This window comes from Dipodomys merriami, unplaced genomic scaffold, assembly GCF_024711535.1.
Source record: "Dipodomys merriami isolate MVZ:Mamm:240054 unplaced genomic scaffold, mDipMer1.0.p SCAF_8, whole genome shotgun sequence".
Taxonomy (NCBI): domain Eukaryota; kingdom Metazoa; phylum Chordata; class Mammalia; order Rodentia; family Heteromyidae; genus Dipodomys; species Dipodomys merriami.
Genome location: NW_027206401.1, coordinates 56596954 through 56618931, shown reverse-complemented (window position 1 = coordinate 56618931; position 21978 = coordinate 56596954). Strand labels below are relative to the sequence as shown.

General features: G+C 41.6%; 2 protein-coding genes and 1 pseudogene across 3 annotated transcripts in view; 1 reads left to right on the top strand and 2 right to left on the bottom strand.

The window, feature by feature from the left end:
* Positions 1 to 21978, bottom strand: part of Mrap2 (melanocortin 2 receptor accessory protein 2) — a 138742-nt gene that overhangs the window by 83428 nt on the left and 33336 nt on the right. The window lies entirely within an intron of this gene.
* On the bottom strand, positions 2415 to 3315 carry LOC138819013 (large ribosomal subunit protein P2 pseudogene; annotated as a pseudogene).
* Positions 4025 to 5435, top strand: LOC138819012 (putative KHDC1-like protein). The gene is made up of 3 exons (XM_070010147.1): positions 4025 to 4109; positions 4271 to 4453; positions 4747 to 5435. The coding sequence occupies exons 1-3, from the start codon at positions 4025 to 4027 to the stop codon at positions 4857 to 4859; spliced, it is 381 nt and encodes a 126-aa protein (XP_069866248.1). The 3' UTR covers positions 4860 to 5435.

Sequence of the window (21978 nt, the reverse complement as noted above, 5' to 3'; positions counted from 1 at the left end):
CAATTGGGTGGATTCTCTTTCTAGTTTGCTAGCTTATCTTTCGCTATGGAGAAACATTTTATTTTCAGGTAGTCCCATTTGTGGAGTCTCTGTCCGATCTTTTGTGCCTCTGGGACTCTGTTCAGGAAGTTCCTGCCTGTGCCTAGTGTCTCTCTGACTCTGTCCTGCAGTAGTTTCAGAGTTTCAGGCTTGCTATTGAGGTCTTTAATCCATTTTGAGTGGATGTTAGTGCATCAGGACAGGCTGGGATCCACTTTTAGTTTTCTGAATGTGGCTGCCCAGTTTTCCCAGCACCAATAGTTAAAGAGGCTATGTTTTTTCCACTGTATGTCTTTGTCTCCTTTGTCGAATATCAACTGACTGTATGTATGTTAACCTCTCTCAAGTTAAATCAGACTTTCTACCACATAATCTGTAAGTGTAAATATTTACATAATCAGAAAGAATTTAATTGGGTTTGTCTATTTTAGAAAACTTCAGAAAAAAAGAACTTTGCTCTGACCTCATGTGAAGGTTTGGCTCAAAATGACAAGGAAGGCTGGGAATGTGGCTTAGTCATAGAGCACTTGCCTAGAATTCATGAAGCCCTGGCTTTGATTCCTCAGTACCACATAAACAGAAAAAGACAGAAGTGGTGTTGTAGCTCATGTGATAAAGTGCTAGCCTTGAGCAAAATGAAGCTCAGTATCAGTGCCCATGTCCTGAGTTCAAGTCCCAGGACTGGCAAAAAAAAGACAACTTAAAAGAACATTGCAATTATCTAAGGGGGTAGGGGTATCCACTTGAAAAATGAAGACTCATTCCAAGTACAACTTGGTTAATTGTGATGCTGACTGAACAAGCCTCATTAATGCAAACAGTTGCTGCAGTGATCACTTCTCAATGTGTTCCTGCCATTGCTCACTTGGGTCCACAAAGACTGAGGGCTTCAGTGATGAATAGTCAAGGTTCTGGTGACAAAATTGCTTACTTGTTATTCTCGATCTAAGCAGTTAAGTTTATTGTTGATATTATTGACAGTGTTATGATTTTGCATATTTTTGGCAGTTTGGGACTTGACTTCAAGCCTTCACACTTGTGTGGCTTCCTTGCAGGCCTGCTGCTCTACTAGCTGAATGAAGCCTCCATTCATGCTTTGTATTGATTCATTGGAAATGGTGTCTGCACAGCTTTTCTGACTGGGTTGGCTTTCAAACATCATCCTTCAATCTTAGCCTCTAGAGTAGATAGGTTTAAAGGGTAAGTCACCATGCCTGGCTTCAAACTTATTCTTCAGTGATGTGGGGCATTTGTTCCACTGTGGCCTAAGAACATTTCCCAAATAAGTTTTCTATAAACAACAACAAAAACTAGAGAGAGAGAGAAAAAAAGAATTCTGAAACTCAATTCAGAATAGTCTCCAAGAGTCAAACTTTCAGGATCTGAAAATGGCCGTTGTCAGTCTCTGCTTGATTAGAACTTGGGTAGGGGATCAGACTTTTTATAACAAGACAAAATTTCTAAGTTACAGGAAAAGCTGTTCCTGGCCCTGATGGAAAGGACCAGATTAGACACCAGGAACTGAGTTTTCTTTTCTTTTCTTTTTTTTTATTCCGGTCGTGGGGCCTGAACTCTGGGCCTGGGCGCTGTCCCTCAGCTCTTCAGCTCAAGGCTAGTGCTCTACCACTTGAGCCACAGCGCCACTTCTGGCTTTTTTCTTTTTGCTTATGTGGTGCTGAGGAATTGAACCCAGGGCCTTGAGCATGCAAGGCAAGCGCTCTACCACTGAGCCACCTTCCCAGCCCAGGAACTGAGTTTTCTTTTTTTTTTTTTTTTTGTCGGTCGTGGGGGCTTGAACTCTGGGCCTGGGCGCTGTCCCTCAGCTCTTCAGCTCAAGGCTAGCGCTCTACCACTTGAGCTATAGCGCCACTTCCGGTTTTCTAGTGGTTTATTGGAGATAGGAGTCTCATGGTCTTTCCTGCCCGGGCTGGCTTTGAACCACGATCCTCAGATCTCAGCCTCCTGAGTAGCTAGGATTACAGGCGTGAGCCACCAGCGCCCGGCCTGAGTTTTCTTAAGATGGTTTGTCCTAAGACAAACCATCCTTGGAAGGAGATCCAAATTGGAAATCTTCAGATAAAGGTAATGACACTAAATAGATATGTCCTCCCACCAGAGTGCTTTTCTTTTTTCATGTTATACTGGGGACTGAATAGGGCTGGAACTGGTTTAACCCTGAGCTGAGGCACATTCCCAGCTCTTTTTGATTTTTAATCTTGTTTAAAGATGCGGTCAGCTAGGTAACTGGCCTCAAACCTTCACATTTCTGCCTCAAGTTCCTGAATAGCTGAAATTATGGACATAAACCACTACACCAAAAAAAGTAACATTTTTTTCCAAATACATAAAAAGGCTTTATGCAGGGAAGCAAGAATTTAATCAAAGAGGGCAAATCCCATGTCATCATCTGACTCCTCAGATTCCTCTCTCTTCTCTTTTGCTGCAGCAGGGGCAGACCTAGCAGCAGGAGCTGCAGAGCCGGGCACACCAGAAGCAACAACTGCCCCACCAGCAGGCATACTGGCAAGCTTGCCAGCACCCTGGGCCATGACGTCTTCAATGTTCTTCCCATTCAGCTCACTGATTGCCTTGTCAAGCCGGTCATCGTCCACCTGGATGCCCATGCTGTCCAGGATCTTCTTAATGTCTTTGGACATGGGGGAGGAGTTGCCCCCAAGGGCTGCCAGAAGGTAGGAGGTGACTTGGTGCAGATTTGCAGCGACCAGTGGGCGTGAATCTTGTGACTTCGGCAGCGTCAGGAAGCGAAAGGATGACACCCGTGCCAGGGGCGGGGGCTAACCACAGAAATAATATTTTTTATATGTTTTTGCTGGTATAGGGCTTGAATTCAGATCCTTGAGGTTTAGCATGCCTTGCTTAATCCCAGCTGGTATTCTACCACTTGAACCAGGCTTCTAGTCTGACCTTTTGCTGGTTCCAAGTGCTCTCTTCCAGGAGTCAGCCTTCAGAGGTGGGATTATAGGTGTGGGCCACCAATCCCTCCCTGGCTGTATAGAATTTCTAATTAATTGGACAATCTTTTTTTAATTGCTCTTATTGTTGGGCTTCAGAGCCCATTAGAGGTCTGGGGAGGCAAAAATGATATTTCAGGATCCTCTAAGGAATTTTCACATTTTTAAATACTCTATAGTGTCTCTCCACCTGTACAAAGGTAAACACCCTTGTGTCTGTTTCTGTTGCTTTTGTTGTGCATTGTACTTTGTAATTTGTTAGAATGGGTGACATCCTGGAACCTCTGGCTATAGAAATTGCCATAGTTGCCACTCTCACAAGCCTGTCCCTGCTGCCATAATACCCCACACTAAGAACCTAGCTTTGCTCTGTTAATTGCAGCCAACAAAACCCAGGGAAGCCAGACACTGGTGGCTTATACCTGTAATCCTAGCTACTCAGGAGGTTGAGGATCATGGTTCAAATCCAATCCCATGCAAGAAAGTCTGTGAGATTCTTATCTCCAATAAACCACTCAGAAAACCAGAAGTGGTGAAGTGACTCAAGTAGAATGAAAGCCTTGAGCTGAAGAGCTGTGGGATAGCCTTCAGGCCCAAAGTTCAAGCCCCATGACTGGCAAAAAACAAAACAAAACAAAACCTGGAGCCCATTCCAGAGCCTTCTTGCTCCAGCACGAACTCAGTAGATCTGGGCTGACATTTGAAATTAGAGGCAAGATGAGTTTGGATTCCAGGCCTCAGAAAGGCAAACAAGAATTGTGTTATCTAGCTTCACATGAAGGGTTATGTGGAGGGTTCAGAGACTGGATTTAGCAGAGAGGGGTGGATTTTCTTAGAAGGGCTTTGGGGCTGTTTCACCCTCTCTAGGGTGGGACAAGGTGGGGAAGGGAGGCTTGTCTGAGTGAAGACAGAAAACCCAGAGCTTAGACCTTCATCCTTGCAAGCAGCTGCTTGGACTTGCTCTGTTCTGAGTAAAGCTAGGGGAGAGGACAACATAGAGCTGAGCTCACAGCATGGGAGCCTGGTGGACCTGGCCTGAAAACTTCGATGCTCCATTGGTTTTTTACCTGACAGAACAGCAGGAGAAAGACATATTCGGTAAGTGGCGCTTGTGCCCAACTCCTGCCCTCTTCACACTTTCCAATCTTTCCCTGTGCTCCCCCTGAGTCTGGGCCAGGCCCTGACCCTCAGACCCTCAGAGCCACCAAGTGCCATGTAAGCTGCTGGTTCTCATGTTCTTCTCTCTCTTCTGCTCCCAGGCCCAGGGGATGCATTCCTCCCCTGCATTGAGAAACACAGCCACACCCTCATTCAGCTGGAGTCCTGGTTCACAGCCACAGGCCACACTCAAGTCACTATGGTGGGTCCACCAAAGGCCAGGCAGTGGCTCAGGAACATGGCTCAGTATTTGGGGCACCAGGATGCTCGTTGTCAAGCCCAAGGTAGGTATCTGTACCTGAACTGAGGGTGAAGGCTTGCTGACAGATCTGGGGCTCCTGCATGGCAGCTTAAATTCTTGAAGAAACACTCACATGGTTGGACATCTAGATGTTACCCAGAACCCACCGGGATGGCAGGAACCCAAAACTGACCATTTTGTGATCATGGAGTAGAGGGTACTCAAGGGTCCTCTGGGAGGGATGGGCTGGGTGAGTCTCTACCCCATAGCTCCATGTCCCCACAGGCATCTTGGCTATGTTCATGGCTCTATTTGATCATTCCTTCTCCTTCTCAGATTTGGAAATGCTGCAGCATGTCCGGAGCCAGCCCCTCACCAAGGAGGACTTGGCCTTTTCTTTCATTGCTTCCCTGATACCATGCTTCTGTCTTGGCAACCAAGATGAGTGATCACTTCTCTGCTAATGGTGCTCAGGCTTCCTCAAGATAAGTGCTTGATGCTCTTGGGGTTCCCTGGAGTTAATGTTGCCATGAAGACCGACTTCCCTGGGAAGCTGAGAAAGTCATGAAAGTCATGGTTGGAATTTGTGGCCATCATGTCTTCCCACAGGCCTTCTAGGCATATGTCTGAGGGGATTATAGAGAAGTGTTCTACTGCTAAACCAAATCCAGTATCCCAAGTTTAGTAATCCTCAATGCCCCCAAGTAGGGTCTCTGCTGTGTTGACAAGCTGATATACCCCATTCAGTCTTCCTATAACACAGTACCATCTAACTTCCAGTAGAGGCATACCTCCTCAACACATCTCATATTTTCACTTTAACATTTAAATTAAGGCTCTTTGCTTTTATGATTACATGGACTACCATAACTTTTACCTTGTGCAATTTGGGGGCAACCGTTTGTTTTTTGAGATGCAAGTTTCCATAAAATGAAGGGCACAGAAACAAAATAAACAATAATTTTAAGACCTGATATTGTGAGAGTGACTGAGTTTCCCTGTATGTCTGGGCTGTGGGTGGCATTCATGGGAATTTATATTTTTATTTGGAAATTTTCTTTTACCTTTATTTATTTTTGGGGGGTCCAGTCATGGGGCCTGAACTCTGGGCCTGGGGGTTGTCCCTCAGCTCTTTAGCTCAAGGCCAGTGCTCTACCACTAGAGCCATAGCGCTGCTTCTGCCTTTTTTTTTTCTTTATGCTTAATGTGGTGCTGGGGAATCGAACCCAGGAACTCAGGCATGCAAGGCAAGCGCTCTACCACTGAACCACCTTCCCAGCCCCCCTTTATTTTTATTTTTTTGATTGGTGTGTAAGGTTTGCTGAAAGGAAATTGTCACATAGTTCAGGCAGAAAAGAATTTATTGGGGGGCGGGGAGCAAACTGCTGGCCCACACAAGATCAGGCACAGGTTGGGAGAGAAGGAAAAAGAGGAAGGGACTTGTGTTGAGCAGGATTATATAGGAAGAGGCAGGAGGTGGGACCACAGATGTAGTAATCTCAAAGCCTAGGGAACCTCTCACTGGCCAAGGGAGGCATGACCAGGGAAGTTCAGGAAATGACCTCAGTGGATGAGGAAGTGACCTCAGGAGTGATTGACAGTCAGGTGATTATGGTTTCAGGCAGGTGAAGAGGAAGGGGAAAGGGCTTTACTCCCAGGCCGACCTAACTTTCCAGGCTTTTGATAGTTATAAATGGTCAGTGATTCTCTTTGGCTACTTCTTGCTGTATCAGTATTAGGGGTGGAAGCCAGAATTATTGTGCAGTCTGGGAGAAGGCAGCAATTAGCAACTGTTGGTTGGTGGTGAACACGTGTATGTGTCCTTGGATAAAATCTCAAAGGAATCTTACAAGGCAGGGGCTGAGCAATAAGAAGAAATATTAGGGGGCACAAAAACAGCAGAAAGAAGGGTTCAGGGCAGAAAATTAAAAATTAGATGACTTGGCTAGTTCCTGTGCTCCAGATGGTCCTGGAGTTGTCAGAAAATGTCTGTAGCTACTTCTGATATCTGGTGAGTGGGTAGGGCAGAGCATGGGAGACTGGTTAAGAATAAACAGTCAAAACCTGGGGCTGGATTAGAGTGGTTAAGGGCCTGATGGGAGAACTTGGTAGATGTCTGGATTCTAGAGTATATATGGGAGACCCAGTATGCTGCCAAGGCTAACTGTCCCAAGTCTAAGACACACTTTAAGATCCTGTTCATTTAGAAGGCAGGTATAAACATTAGGCATGTTCTTTATCTATTTCTCTTGATCTCCCGGCTCTGGTTAATTTTGAAAGAGCAGGCACAAAGTGGCTCCATTTATGATGCAACATCATCTCCTCTGTTCCTCTCCATACTCATTGTCAGGGACTGGCTGTGTCTTTGGGTTCTTTCTAGGTGCTCATTGCTGGGATGGTTGTCCCAGTTGACATTTCTACTAATTGGCCTGGGCACTGTCCTTGAGCTCTTTTGCTCAAGGCTACTGCTATACCACTTGAGCCACTGCTCCATTTCTGGATTTTAGTGCTTAATTGGAGAAATGCTTGTTTCAGAGGAACTTTTCTGCTCACAATGACTCGTAACTGTGATCCTCAGATCCAAAACTTTTGCTCTTCTAGTGATTTTTGTCTGATATCTTTCTTTGATTTTGATTGTCTTCTTCAGATTGTTGTCCTGAATTCTTTGAAATGCTCATTTAGTGATCATGAATTCCTTGAATTTTTGTTTGTCATGGAAGGTTTTGGTTTCACCGTCTAATGTAAATGATAATTTCCCTCAGTAGATCAGTCTGGGTTGGTAGTTGTTGAACTTCAGTGCTTGTATTATACCATTCCAGGCTTTCCTTGCATTGAGAGTTTGTGTGGAGAGGTCTGTAGTGATTCCAATTTTCTCTCCATCCTAAGATAGCTCCTTTCAAATTTTTTGCATTTAAAACCAGTTCCTTGGTATTCCTGACTGTTTTTACTATGATGTGTCTAGAATTGTTCTCTCGGATCCAGTCTACTGGGGGTTCTATATGCTTTTGGTCAGCAAGTAAGATTTTCTCTTTTAAGAATGGGAAAGGTCTCTGCTATTATTTTATGGAATAGATTTTCAATGCCTTTACTGTTAAATTCTTTCCCCTGGTCAATCCCAATTATGTGAGAAAGTTGATTTCTTAGTTGAGTCTGGAAATTCCTAGACTTCTCTTTGTTAGATTCTGAGGGGTTTTTCTCCCCATAATTTTTACTTTTTGTACTAGCTTCTATTTTATTCTTGACTTCTGAAGTTCTGTTTTCCATTTCACTTATTCTGTTACCTATGGATTCCACTGTTGTTTGCATTGTGTAAATTGAGCCTTTTATGGTTCCAAGATCCGTTCCCATAGTGTCCATTTCATTTTAATGTGTATAGCAGGTCTATTTTTTCTCTCCAAATCTTGCATGCATGAGGCCCTGGGTTCGATTCCTCAGCACCACATAAGCAAAAAGAAAAAAGCCGGAAGTCGCGCTGTGGTTCAAATGGTAGAGTGCTAGCCTTGAGCTGAATAGCTGAGGGACAGCGCCCAGGCCCAGAGTTCAGGCCCACGACTGGACCCAAAAAAAACCAAACAAACAGAAATGCCAGAGATTAGTGGGGAATTGTCTGCCAATTTCTTTTACTCTAAATTGCTTTCTAAATATGTGCTATTGATAAGATGATGATATATTATTTTCTGAAATAATCCAAAGATGATATCACAGAAATGCCCAACAACAGATATTGTTTAAACTGTAACATGCTCACAAAGTAGTACTCATAATTAAAAAAAAATCATACAATTGCATTTATTGATCTAAGTACTTATCAGAAAATTAAGTGAAACAAGCAAGTTATAAAATGTACATGTGATTAATTTTAACTTTATAAAAACTATACTAATGTCACATCTGTGAATATATATTAGACTAGACTATCTATTTCAGTGGGCAGAGTTGTAAATGTTTTGTTTTTTGTTTGTTTTCTTTTGTTAACCTCCTTGAAAATGAATACTTTTCAAATGAAGGAAAAACACTTAAAAAAATAGAAGTGACTAGTCATGGGTCAGGTGCTGGTGGCTCATACCTGTAATACTAACTATTCATGAGGCTGAGATCTTAGGATCATGGTTCGTTCAAAGTCAGCCTGGGCACGAAAATCCTGAGATTCTTTTTTGGTCAGTCATGGGACTTGAACCCAGGGCCTGGGTACTGTCCCTGAGCTTCTTCACTGAAGGCTAGTGCTTAGGACTTAGAGCTTAACAAGGGAAGTAAATTATACAAACAAAACAGCTAAGTAGAAGTGCAAGGCATACAGGATGAAGCTTCAATTAAGAATTTATAGAAAGGGCTGTAGAATTAGAGCAAAGGGATATAGTTGTTGGTTAGTATGTTAGTTAAGTCATCATGCAGGGTTAGTGCCAAAGTGTGGATAAGACTGGATAGGCATAGATCCTTTCAGTACATAGTGTCACAAATGTAGAGAGTGGTGGGACAATTTTTTACATAGTAATGTCAATATTATATTTCAGAACACGTAGGAAATAGAGTATTTTCTAGGAGAAAGGCAAAGAGAGGTAATAAAGACAAATCTTTGCTGTTGAAGTGCTCTAGAATTATTTTCTGATGTCTAGAAAAGAGTTGACATTACAAATGTAGGTGCCATCAGTAGTTTCCAAGGAAGAATAAAATGATCACTGTTGTTACAACCAGCACTTATTAAGATGGTGAAGATTGAGCTTATTAGACTAATGGAAGAAGTAGAGACTATAGGGAGAAGTTTAGGGGCATTGGGAATAACTTCAATTGGTGTTAGGGGATAATGGACAACGGAAGTATAATAATAAAGATTTCCTGTTTTATGGGAATGATTTTGGCACACCCATTAAAAACAACAAAAAAAAACCCATTTAAAAAAATAAAAAGAGCTATGTTGTGCTCTTCTCCACATAGTCTCCCGTTCTCGTCAGGCTGGCCTAAGCTTGATGACATGCTCTTCCTTCCACTGTAGAGTGTTAGCCAAGAAGGTCATAAAGCTTGACTGGTAGCTTTTAGGACATTACAACCCACTTAACTTTTAGGGTTCCTGTGCCTGATATTGTACAGTCTATACTGTAAAAATGCATACCCTAATTATTTTTGAGGCATGCTTACTTTCTAGATATTATCATTACGACCTGGGGATTAGTAATTTTGGGGGGTGTCCGATTGTGGGGCCTGAACTCTGGGCCTGGACGCTGTCCCTCAGCTCTTCAGCTCAAGGCTAGCGCTCGACCACTTGAGCCGCAGCGCCACGTCCGGCTTTTTTCTTTTTGCTTATGTGGTGCTGAGGACTTAAACCCAGGGCCTCAGGCATGCAAGGCAATCGCTCTACCACTGAGCCACCTTCCCAGCCCGGGATTAGTAGTCTATAACTTACTAAAAACCATTTGTTAAGCTAAGAATGTCTGGTTCCTACCTTCATTCTTTTAGTGACTTTAAGGAAAATCACTACATCCTTGACTTTATATGTGACAGAGAGTTTCAACTTACTTGGAAAAAAATTATCTTCGTTAATCATGAGGCTTGAACTGGAAAATCTTTTAGGCAATGGGAAGCAAAAACTCTTGTTTGGAGCCTTCAAGTCCTAGACTTTCCATCTTTTTTTCCTAGCTTCTGTATGTACAATAACTAGTTATTCCTTTAGACCTTTTCTTTCCTGCACACCTTGTTTTACTTAGCTGGGAACAGCTAGTTGGCATTTTCCATTTCTGTCTAGAAATTAGCTTTCTTGGGTCCTATAGTTTCTTAGCAGTTCATTGTATAACTTTTCCAGGTTATTGTACATAGCATATTTCACCACACCTGTCATATGAGTTATCATTTTTCCTAATATGCTACAGTTTCTTGATCATTTTTTAAATTTTTATTATTTAATTTTAAGTTTTTGTATGGTACATATCAGTTTCTATATACTATTTATTGACAATACAGCAACCATTACCATCGCATAACAAACACAACCTCAGTGGAATTACTACAACAGACATTTGCTCACAAGACTGGGTAAGTCGAATAGTTCTGCTGATCTAAGCTGGCTTAGCCAATCTTTGCTGGTTTATGTGTGAGTCCACAGCTGCAGATTCAGTGGGTTCTTGCTGAGACAGAATGCCTCAGCTAAGCAGACACAGCTAGCTAGTTTATAGTCTTGTGCTGTGGCTTGTTCTCACAGAGGGTGAAGCAGTCTAAAGGAAGAAACCATGCAAGGAGGCACCAGTTAAAACTGGTATTCCATTCCCCTCCTACAGTATGTTGGCCAAAACAAGCTATAAGTTAGGTCAACCATGGAGAACACTACATTGTTTTTTCTTATGGTGATACTGGGGCTTGAACTCAGGACTTGGGTGCTGTCCTTTACTTTATCACTTAAGGCTGGTGCTCTACCACTTAAGCTGCAGCCCCACTTCAGGCTTTTTGCTGATTAATTGGAAATAAGATTCTCTAGGATTTGTCTGCCCAGGCTGGCTTCAAACCTCAATCCTCAGATCTCAGTCTCCTGAATAGCTAGGATTGTAAGCAAGAGCCACCATCGCCCCCAATGAAATCATTGCTTTAAAGACATTTTTTTAATGTTTTAAAAAATTATCTCTAATTGTAAAAGAGATTTCAATTCAGCATGTCAGGTTATGAGTACAATGTGTTTTGATCAATGTCACCACTTCCATAGTTTTTTCCTCCCTGAGGGGGAAAATGTGTGCCAAATCCTCCACTTCATGACTTGTGGCAGAAGCATGGCTCCCTTTCTCTTTGCAAAGGGAAACTTTTGCTTTTGTTGGTTCTGATTCTACATGCTCTCCCTTTGAATTTAATTGCTTTTACCTTTTTAAAAATAATCTGTCTTTATATTGTCTTTACTATTTGTTTAAAAATTGTGTAAAGAGATGGAGAAAATTGAGACCCACAAAACTAAAGGAATTTGCCCAAATTTTAAAGGCATATCATATCTGCTATACTTCTTGGAGCATTACTAAACGGGATTTAGAAATTTTTGTGTGTGTGAAAATAACTATACAGAGGGGTTACAATTACATGGGCAAGGTAATGAGTACTTATCAAGCATTGTTGCCTCCTCCTTTGTTTCCCCTTCCCATCCCTTCCCATCTCTGCCTCCCCCTCTCCAGCCCCTGCCAAAGTTGTGAAGTTTATTTTTCAACATAATGAGTATTTCCATAAACACTGTCCCAATGGTGGTGCTATGAAAAATCCTCACACTCCAACAGAATTCTGAATTGGCTTTGAGATCAGGATGTGTCACCAAAAGAGGTACATACCATGGTGCATTTTGCAATTGTAATGTGCCCTCTAAAGGCTGAATCATTATAACTGATAGGGTTTATTTACCACCTCTTCCTCCTAGCAGGCTTTTTCATGTGTTTGTAATTGTTTTAGTGACACTCTCAACACTTAGGTCCTTCCAGGAAACACTATTATTCACTCAGTAGGAAGAAACACTGCTATTTACATAAAAGTTTTCTTTTGTCGGTCGTGGGGCTTGAACTCTGGGCCTGGGCGCTGTCCCTCAGCTCTTCAGCTCAAGGCGAGCGCTCTACCACTTGAGCTACAGCGCCACTTCCAGTTTTCTGGTGGTTTATTGGAGATAGGAGTCTCCCGGCTATAAAAGTTTTCTTAATCCTGTTGGGGCTTCAGGAAGACTCAACACCTGGTACACACACACACACACACACACACACACACACACACACACACACACACACACACACACACACACACACACACACACACACACACACACACACACACACCCAATGGCTCATGGCTCCTAACTACACACACACACACACACACACACACACACACACACACACACACACACACACACACACACACACACACACACACACACACACACACACACACACACACACACACACACACACACACACACACACCCCCAATGGCTCATGGCTCCTAACTTCTCAGTAGCCTGAGATCTGAGGATCGAAATTTGAAGCCAGCCTGGGCAAGAAAGTTTGTGAGACTTTTATCTTCAATTAGTTCTCCCCCTCCCCCCTCAAATTGAGAAATGGAGCTGTGCTCAAGTGGTAGAATGCTAACCTTGAGCGAAAAAGCTCAGTGCCCAGGCCTTGAGTGCAAGCCCCAGCACCTTCACTCACAAAAATGTAGAATGCTAAATCCAAGGGTAAACAAATGCCCATATGTTTTTTTTAATTATCCCATATATGTATGGTATTATACCATTTTGAATTTTCTACATCAGTATACAATAATTACAGTTTACCTAGTCTTATCAACAAATTGTTATGTCAAGGGTTGATTATGTCAGTCTGATAAGTGAGAAAGGCTACCTTGTAATAGTTTTATTTATGTAAATTATAAGTAGAGAATTTTTAATATATTTTCATGTATTTGTTATATTTTTATATATTTGTTGTATTTTATATATAGTATCTATTCATATATTTGTTTTCTATGAACTGTTTATTCATACCTTTTTTATTGATTAACTGATTGTTCTCATTTTAAAAAATTCCATTTTGGGAATACTATGTTTTAAGTTTGAAATTAAGATTTTGTTGCATGGGTCAGCAAATGCTATCAGGCCAAAAACCAAAACAAAACCTAAAAAAAAAGAAAACAAAAACAACTTTTACCTTACTGTGATTTTGCTGCTCCTTAAATTTGTGTTGTTAAGATTTGATCCTGTCTTTTTTTCAGTAATTTTATAAAGTTATATTTTTGTAGCTTATCCAAAAGTTTTTTTTTGCAAGAGGTTAATCTAAATTACCTACTCTTAAAATACACATATTATTTTCTTTATTTTTAAATATTATATTCTTTTATTAGGTATTTTATGCTAAAGATAGTTAACATATTTAGATTTTAAAGTTTTCTTGATTTAAAAATTATACACCTTGAAGGTGACACTAATTTTATGGAAAAATATATTTATAAGAAGTCTACTTTTTGTTGTTGATGGTTGTGGGACTTGAACTCAGGGCCTTGGTGCTGGCTTTGAGCCTGTTTTGCTCCAGGCTAGCACTGAAATAGATTATTTGGACCTATGAAAATAGAATAATGAAATTCTTAAAATTGTTTTGGGAGGAAGGGAAAGGGAAGTTATAGAGAGGGGGTGATATTGAATAGAATACTATGTGGAAATGTAATTAATGTAAGCTAATTAATGAAAAAGTCTGTGTATGTCAACACAGACACGTTATTTCCCCAACTATTCTGATTCACAGTTGATTGAGCTGATAGATAAAGAAAACCAATTATGGTTAAAAACAGTATCTATTAAATGAAAAATTTTCACTTTTTTTTTTTTTTTTTTTTTTTTGGCCAGTTGTGGGCTTGAACTCTGGGCCTAGGTGCTGTCCCTCAGCTCTTCAGTTCAAGGTCAGCGCTCTACCACTTGAGCCACAGTGCCACTTCCAGTTTCTGGTGGTTTATTGGAGTTAAGAGTTTCATGGACTTTCCTGCCCAGGCTTGCTTTGAACCTCGATTCTCAGATCTCAGCCTCCTGAGTAGCTAGGATTACAGGTGAGCCACCAGCGCCTGGCCTATGTATTATTTAAAGACACTTTTTCATCTGATACTCAGTCACACACTATTATTCTGTACACAGAGCTTATTATGAGGGTTCATATACACAGCTTGCTACTGGGTTGAATCCACATGCACTCACTGATTATTCACTATTTCTGCTTTCTCTTGGAAACAGGAATGAATACTCACAACAGAAACTGTATCTCACAAAGTAAATATACAAAAACAAATTATCTAGTCAGGTGTGTGTGTGTGTGTGTCTGTGTCTGTGTGTGTCTGTGTCTGTGTTTGTGTGCGTACCCACTGATACTAGAACTTGAACTCAGGATCTCATCTGAGACAAAGCTGCCACTCTACAACTTGAGCCTGCTTTTTGCTGGTTAATTGGTCCTAACAGTCTCACAACCTTTCCTGCCTAGGCTGATTATCAGAGCTTAACCTTGAGTAGGTAGGATTACAAGCATGAGCTACTAGAGCCCAGCTTGGTGATTCCCTTTTTTCCCCTTATTGTTTGTGGGACTTGAACTCAGGGAGTGGGCACTGTCCTGGGGCTTTTATGCTCTACCACTTTGAGCTTCAGCTCCAGTTTTTTGGCAGTTAATTGGAGATAAGAGTCAAGTGGAGTTTGCTGCCTGGCTGGCTTCAAACTTCAATCCTCAGATCTCAGATTCGAATAGCTTGGATAACATGTGTGGGCAATCAGTGCCCACCCCAGGTTGGTGATTCTTGATATATGTTATTTAATGTGTATCAATGAAATAGAATTTCCTAGCCAGGTGCCAGTGGCTCATGTCTGTAATCCTAGCTACTCAGGAGGATGAGATCTGAGGATCACAATTTGAAGCCAGTCCAGGCAGGACAGTCCATGATACTCTTATCTAGAATTAATCACAGAAAAAGCCAGAAGTTGTGCTGTGACTTAAGCGGTTACAAGGAGCCCAGGGACAATACCCAGGCCCAGATCAAGCCCCAGAACTGGCAAAATACATACATAAATACGTACACATAGACACATACGTTTTCCTCCCTGATCAAAAATAAAGAGCAAACAGGTTTGCCAAAAAAAAAATCAAATAGATTTTTCTACACAGGTGGCTATATCTTCATGTAAAAATTAAATAATTACTACTATAAATAATTACATATTTTTAGGCTACAATGTAATATTTCATGTACGTATAAATTGGGTGTGATTTAATCAAGTTAATTAACACCTCACAGACTTACCATTTTGTGAGTACAATAGTTAAAACCTATCTACATACTAATTTTGAAATAGGCAAGTCATTACATTAACTGTACTGTGAGAACCTGTAGGGTGGGAAGACCCTACAGGAAGCCCCGCCCAGTGGCACTCCAGGCCACTTGGAGGGCCTGGTGTCAAAGGGCGGCTTGGGGGGCAAGGCACTGGATATACGGAGGAAGTAGTTCCAGGGAGGAGTTAGGGAAGGGTGATTCCACCACAAGAGACCCTCAGGCTGGGACGTGCCTCCAGGAGGGCAGAAGGGGCTGGGCTGGCTTGAGGGAGACCCGGCCCTGGGAAGCCCAGGCTGGCCTGAGGGGAGACCCAAGCTGGCAGAGAGGCCCAGGAAGGCCCTGGCCAGCCTGAAGGGAGACCTGGGCCTGGGGAAGCCCCGGCCGGACTGAGGGGAGACCTAGGCCAGTGGAGAGGCCCTAAGAGGCCAGGCCTGGCCTGAGAGTAGACCCAGGCGGGTGGAAAGGCCCTGGCCAGAAGCGAGGCCTGCGCAGGGCCAAGAGGCTCGAGGAGGCCTGGGCTGTCAGAGAGACCTGCTTAGGGTCGAGGGGCCTATGGAGATCGAAGAGGCCCTCAGGCCCAAAGAGCATTGGAGAGGCCTGCAGAGGTCTGATGGTAATGTTTTTTTTCCACTGATAAGAAATGTTATGTAGACCGATATGATTAGGTCAACTTTATTATTTTAACACATATGAACAAAATATACTTTCAAATATGTTTTGGTATTACTTCCTTATATCTTTGCTTTAGTCTTTTTTTTTTTTTTTTTTTTAACCAGATTCATACATCTATGAAAATTCCACCAAGGATTCCCAACAGAGTAGAAGCTAGTTTGTTACATGTAACAGGTGAGCCAAATAATACTTTTCAACTTAAATCTGAAGTAACATAACAATCATGTTTTCATAAAATGTTTTAAATTTTATTTATTTTTTTTTGTCAGTCATGGTGCTTGAAAATTTTTTTCCCATTAGAAATAAGATGTTGAAGAACAGTATCATTATTGTATTTTGTATGCTGGTCTCAGTAGCTCACACTGGTAATCCCAGCTATTTAGAAGGAGCTTGGCTGGAGGCCACCCTTGTGAAAAAGTTAGTAAGAGCCAGGTGCCAGTAGCCTCATGCCTGTAATCCTAACTACTCAGGAGGCTGAAATCTGAGGAGCACGGTTCAAAGCCAGCCTTGGCAGGAAAGTCTGTGAGACTCTTATCTCCAAGAAAACCAGAAGTGGTGCTGTGGTCAAGTGGTAGAGAGCTCGCCTTGAGCTGAAGAGCTGAGGGATAGCACTCAAGCCCAGAGTTCAAGCCCCACGACCGACCAAAGAAAAAGTAAGACTCTTTATCTCAACTAATAAGCCAAGCATAGTGATATATTCCTGTGATCCCAGCTGTAGAGTAGCACTGGCAGAAGGATCAACATCTAGTTCTTTCTCCAGATGAAAAATCTTCAGATCATATCTGAAACATAACTAAAGCAAAAAGGTCTAAAAGGTTGTGGGTCAAGTGGTAGAGTGCCTTGTAAGTAGAAAGCCTCAAGTTCAAATTCTAGTACTGCCCAAAAAAGAAAAAAAGTCATCTCTTACAAGAAATAGACTTGAGCCTTCAATAAAATAGGCTTGGTTGAGTTTCATAGAATGCCTAGGGAGGTTATATGAAAGCAACATCTAGGTAGTGGCAGCAGACATGTCAGCAGGTTGATAACAGATGTAAGTAGCAAAAGCAACTGTCATGTCATCGAGTTGGAATTTTAAAAAGTACTCAGCTAGGCACTAGTATCTGAGGATTACAGTTTAAAACCAGCTTGAGCAGGAAAGTTTGTGAGACTTTTATCTTCAATTAATCACCAAAAAGCTGGAAGTAGAGCTGTGGTCCAAGTGGTAGAGCCCCAGCTTTAAGTGAAAAATCAAGGGACAGGATCTAGTCCTAAGTTTAAGCCTGAGAAGTGTCACATACACATAACACACACCCACATGCGTGCACACACACAGTAAACATGCATAGTTTGATCTATAACTTAAAAAATACTTCATTATAAGGTTTTTTAAGTATGCTTTTTTCTTTTTTTTTTTTGAGACCAATCTCTCACTTTGTAGCCCAGGCCTTGAACTCTCAGACTTCCTTGCCCTTAGCCTCCTGACTGCTGGGATTTCAGATGTGGGCCGCCATATCTGGTACAATTCATTTGGATAGCATCATTTTAACCAATTTTTTTCTTGGCTATTCTAATTAGAAAACACAGGGCACGGCCGGGCGCTAGTGGCTCACGCCTGTAATCCTAGTTACTCAGGAGGCTGAGATCTAAGGATCGCGGTTCAAAGCCGGTCTGGGCAGGAGACACGGTGAGACTCCTATCTCCAATAAACCACCAGAAAACTGGAAGTGGCGCTGTAGCTCAAGTGGTAGAGCGCTCACCCTGAGCTGAAGAGCTGAGGGACAGCACCCAAGCCCCTAGTTCAAGCCCCACGACCGACAAAAAAAAAAAAAAAAAAAGAAAACACAGGGCAAGAAGACAACGTGGGATTAACATCGTGAAAATGGCAATACTTCCCAAGGCTATCTACAAATTCAATGCAATACCTATCAAAACTCCAACCTCATTCTTCAAGGAAATAAAAGAGGCAATCCAAAAATTCATATGGAACAATAAAAGACCCCGAATAGCAAAAAGGCTCCTCAATGGAAAGAACACTGCTGGAGGAATATCAATACCAAACTTCAAACTCTACTATAAAGCCATAGTAATCAAAACAGCTTGGTATTGGCATAAGAACAGACCTCAGGACCAATGGAATAGAATTGAAAACCCAGAAATGAACCTACAGACCTATAGCCATCTAATCTTCGATAAGGGAGCTAAAACAATAGAATGGAAGAAAGACAACCTCTTCAGTAAATGGTGCTGGCAAAATTGGTTAACAACATGTACAAAACTTAAGCTAGATCCTTATATATCACCCTGCACCAGAATCAACTCCAAATGGATCAAAGACCTTGAACTCAAAGCAGACACTCTGAAAACATTACAGGATGGAATAGGAGAAACCCTAAGGTCTCCTTGGCACAGGCCGAAATTTTCTTAATAGAGACCCGGAAACACAACAAATCAAAGAAAGGTTGGACAAATGGGATTGCATAAAGTTGCAGAGCTTCTGCAGGGCAAATGACATAGCTAGCAAGATCAATAGAAAGCCCACAGACTGGGAGAAGATCTTTACTAGCCACACAACAGACAAGGGTCTCATATCTAAAATATACTTGGAACTCAAAAAATTAAACCCCCCAATAACAAATCCTCAAAGAAACAACTGCCCAATAAATAAGCGGGCGAAAGACTTAAAGAGAAACTTCTCTGAAGAGGAAAGAAGGATGGCCAATAGACACATGAAGAAATGTTCAACATCCCTAGCCATAAAAGAAATGCAAATCAAAACAACATTGAGGTATCACCTCACTCCAGTTAGAACGGCAAAAATCAAGAACTCTAACAACAACAGATGCTGGAGGGGATGTGGAGAGAAAGGAACCTTACTTCATTGTTGGTGGGAATGTAAACTTGTTCAACCACTTTGGAAAGCAGTATGGAGGTTCCTCAAAAGACTTCACATAGAACTCCCCTATGACCCAGCAATCCCACTTTTGGGCATTTACCCAAATGTTTACAAACAAGACCACACTAAAGCTACCAGCACAACTATGTTTATTGCAGCATTATTTACCATAGCTAAGATATGGACCCAACCCAGATGCCCCTCAGTAGATGAATGGATCAAGAAAATGTGGTATATATACACAATGGAATTCTATGCCTCCATCAGAAAGAATGACATTGCACCATTTGTTAGGAAATGGAAAAACTTGGAAAAAAATTATATTAAATGAAGTAAGCCAGGCCCAAAGAAACATAGGTCCCATGGTTTCCCTTATTTGTAATCTCTAGTATACGTATGAGTCAAGCGGAAAAGGTCAGATAATGTGATGTCAGGAAAATGAACCCTTAGATATGTATTTTAATGTTTTTTTCTTTCATGCATGTGTTTCTAACACATTTATAAGATTATCTCTTTGTTGCTTTGTATATCCCTCCCCCACAGTATAACCCCTGCTTTCACTATATTTGATGTCAGTATAACTTGTGGAGGAGATGGGGAAAAACCAATTGTTTAAGGATACAGGTGGACCTGTTGCAACAATGAGAAGTACAAGTTGTCATGTCCAAAACGAGCTTTACAACGTCCGTGCAGGGGGGGGGGAAGGAGAAGGATTGGGATTGGGGGGGAGGGGGAAGGCTGGGAAGCGATGTGAAGGGTAAACAAAGGAGGAGGCTGCAATGCTTGGTAAGAAATGTACGCATTATCCTGCCCACGTAATTGTAACTCCTCTGTACAGTATGTTCACAAATAAAAAAAAATTAAATTAAAAAAAAAGAAGAAGACAACGTGGGAGCATACAAGTAAGTATGTTATATAGTAGTTGTTAATTACAGTCTAGGACAAATTCCAGGATTCAAAGATTTATGCTAAAACCCGTGCCCTTGAAATAATTGATTGGGCATTTTTCAGTGCTCCTAATGTATGCAGGTTTTGCATTCCTGATCCAAAAATCTAAAATTTGAAATGCTTCCAAATTGGAAACCTTGATTACCAACCTTATACTGCATAAAATTCTGTGCTAGGCATGTAGCTCAGTGGTGCCTAGTATTCTTGAGGTCCTGAATTTTATCCCTAGCAGAGTGGGGTTTGTCAGGAGGGAGAGAAAAGAGAATACACCACAGAACATCATGTGACAGTGTGCAGTTAAAATGATAGTTTACTAAAATAATGCATAAAATTACTCTCTGGATCTAAACAGGGACATTATATGTGTTCTGTATAATATAAAAGAATGTTGTGTTTAGAGTTGGGTTAATTTTCCAGGATAATCTCATGTATAGGGAGATATTCCACAATCTCCAAATCCAAAGTCAACATTTTCCAAGCATTTTGGATAAGGGATACTTAACCTATATGCTATCTTATTCAGTGCACTTAGAAAACAAAATAGTAAAACATTCTAAAGAGTTACTATAAATCTGATATTACAAGTTTTTAAAGCTTTATAAATACATATTTTTAACATTTTTAATAATGGTGTGTGTGTATAACTATATTGAGCTAGCTCTATCAAGCTCCGCCAAGCATGACTGAGTTCATTTTTAAAGAAATTTGCTGAGAATTTGAATTGGTTAGGATTGCCTTTTTAAAATGATACTATGGATGGTAAGTACTGCTAGTTTGTTACATTTTTGAGAAATTGTACATAGAAAAGATTTTATCTGGAAGGTTATCAAAATGCTCAGAAAAGCTTGCTGCATCTGATTGTAAAAAAGAAAAATAGCTTTCTTTGTTCTCTTAAAAAGGGAAAAAAGTCTTCTCTTTGGCCTGGTATGTATCTTAATCTATATGCTTATGCTTATTGTCATAATAGGCCTTCTTTTCTAAGTCTGAATATCCAGTGCTGCACCATGGACTTGGTATTTCTCTTTGAACTTTTTTTTTTTTGGTTGGTCATGGGGGCTTGAACTCTGGGCCTGGACACTGTCCCAGAGCTCTTCACCTCAAGGCTAGTGCTCTGCCACTTGAGTCACAGCTCCACTTGCAGTTTATTGGAGATAAGGGTCTAATGGGGGGCACTGGGAAGGTGGCTCAGTGGTAGTGCTTGCCTTGCATGCATTAGGCCCTTGGTTCGATTCTTCAGCACCACCGAAGCAGAAAAAGCTGGAAGTGGTGCTTGGATCAAGTGGTAGAGCGCTAGCCTTGAGCTGAAGAGCTGAGGGACAGTGCGCAGGCTGAGTTCAGGTCCCGTGACCGACAAAAAAAAAGTGTCTCACGGACTTTCCTGCCCAGGCTGGTTTTGAACTGTGATCAGATCTCAACCTCCTGAGTACCTGGGATTACAGGTGTGAGCCACCAGTGCCTGGCTGAACTTTCTTAAATCTAGTAGAATAAATCTTTTGCTTGGTTTTATCCTCTGAAGTTGTCAGTTTAAAAAACAAAACAACTCAGACTTCAGTTGTGAGATATATTCCATGGTGATAGGGAATTAGATATAAGTTGAAAATGTGTGGGACCACGTCGCCTAATGGATAAGGTGTCTGACTCTTCAGATATGTTGAAAACGTTAAATAATATAAGCGCTTTTGAGGGATGGTATCAGCTGTTACTTTTTTTTTTGGCTCTGGTCGTGGGCCTGAACTCTGGGCCTGGGCGCTGTCCCTCAGCTCTTCAGCTCAAGGCTAGTGCTCTACCATTTGAGCCACAGTACCACTTCCGGCTTTTTTTTAATGCTTATGTGGTGCTGAGGAATCAAACCCAGGCCCTTGTGCATGCAAGGCAAGCGCTCTACCACTAAGCCACCTTCCCTGCCCTCCGCTACTTTTTTATTAAGAAGTTTGCAGATATGCCGGGCACTGGTAGCTCATTCCTGTAATCCTAGCTACTCAGGAGGCTGAGATCTGAGGATCGCAGTCCAAAGCCAACCTGGGCAGGAAAGTCTGTGAGACTCTTATCTCCAATAAACCACTTGAAAACTGGAAGTGGAACTGTGGCTCAAGTGGTAGATTGCTCCCCTTGAGCTGAAGAGTGCAGGGACAACGCCTTGATTGAGTTCAAGCCCCACGACCGACCAAAACAAAAAACAAAAAAAGAAGTTTGGAGATGTGAAATCACCTACATTAGTTCTTGATAGCTGAGGTTTTCCTCATGAGGACCTGAGTTGTTTTTTTTATTTAAAG

Coding starts and splice junctions, on each gene's coding strand:
- LOC138819012 (XM_070010147.1), top strand. CDS start 4,025: ATGGGAGCCTGGTGGACCTGGCCTGAAAACTTCGATGCTCCATTGGTT. Junction 4,110..4,270: donor GCAGGAGAAAGACATATTCG/GTAAGTGGCGCT, acceptor TTCTGCTCCCAG/GCCCAGGGGATGCATTCCTC. Junction 4,454..4,746: donor TGCTCGTTGTCAAGCCCAAG/GTAGGTATCTGT, acceptor TCTCCTTCTCAG/ATTTGGAAATGCTGCAGCAT.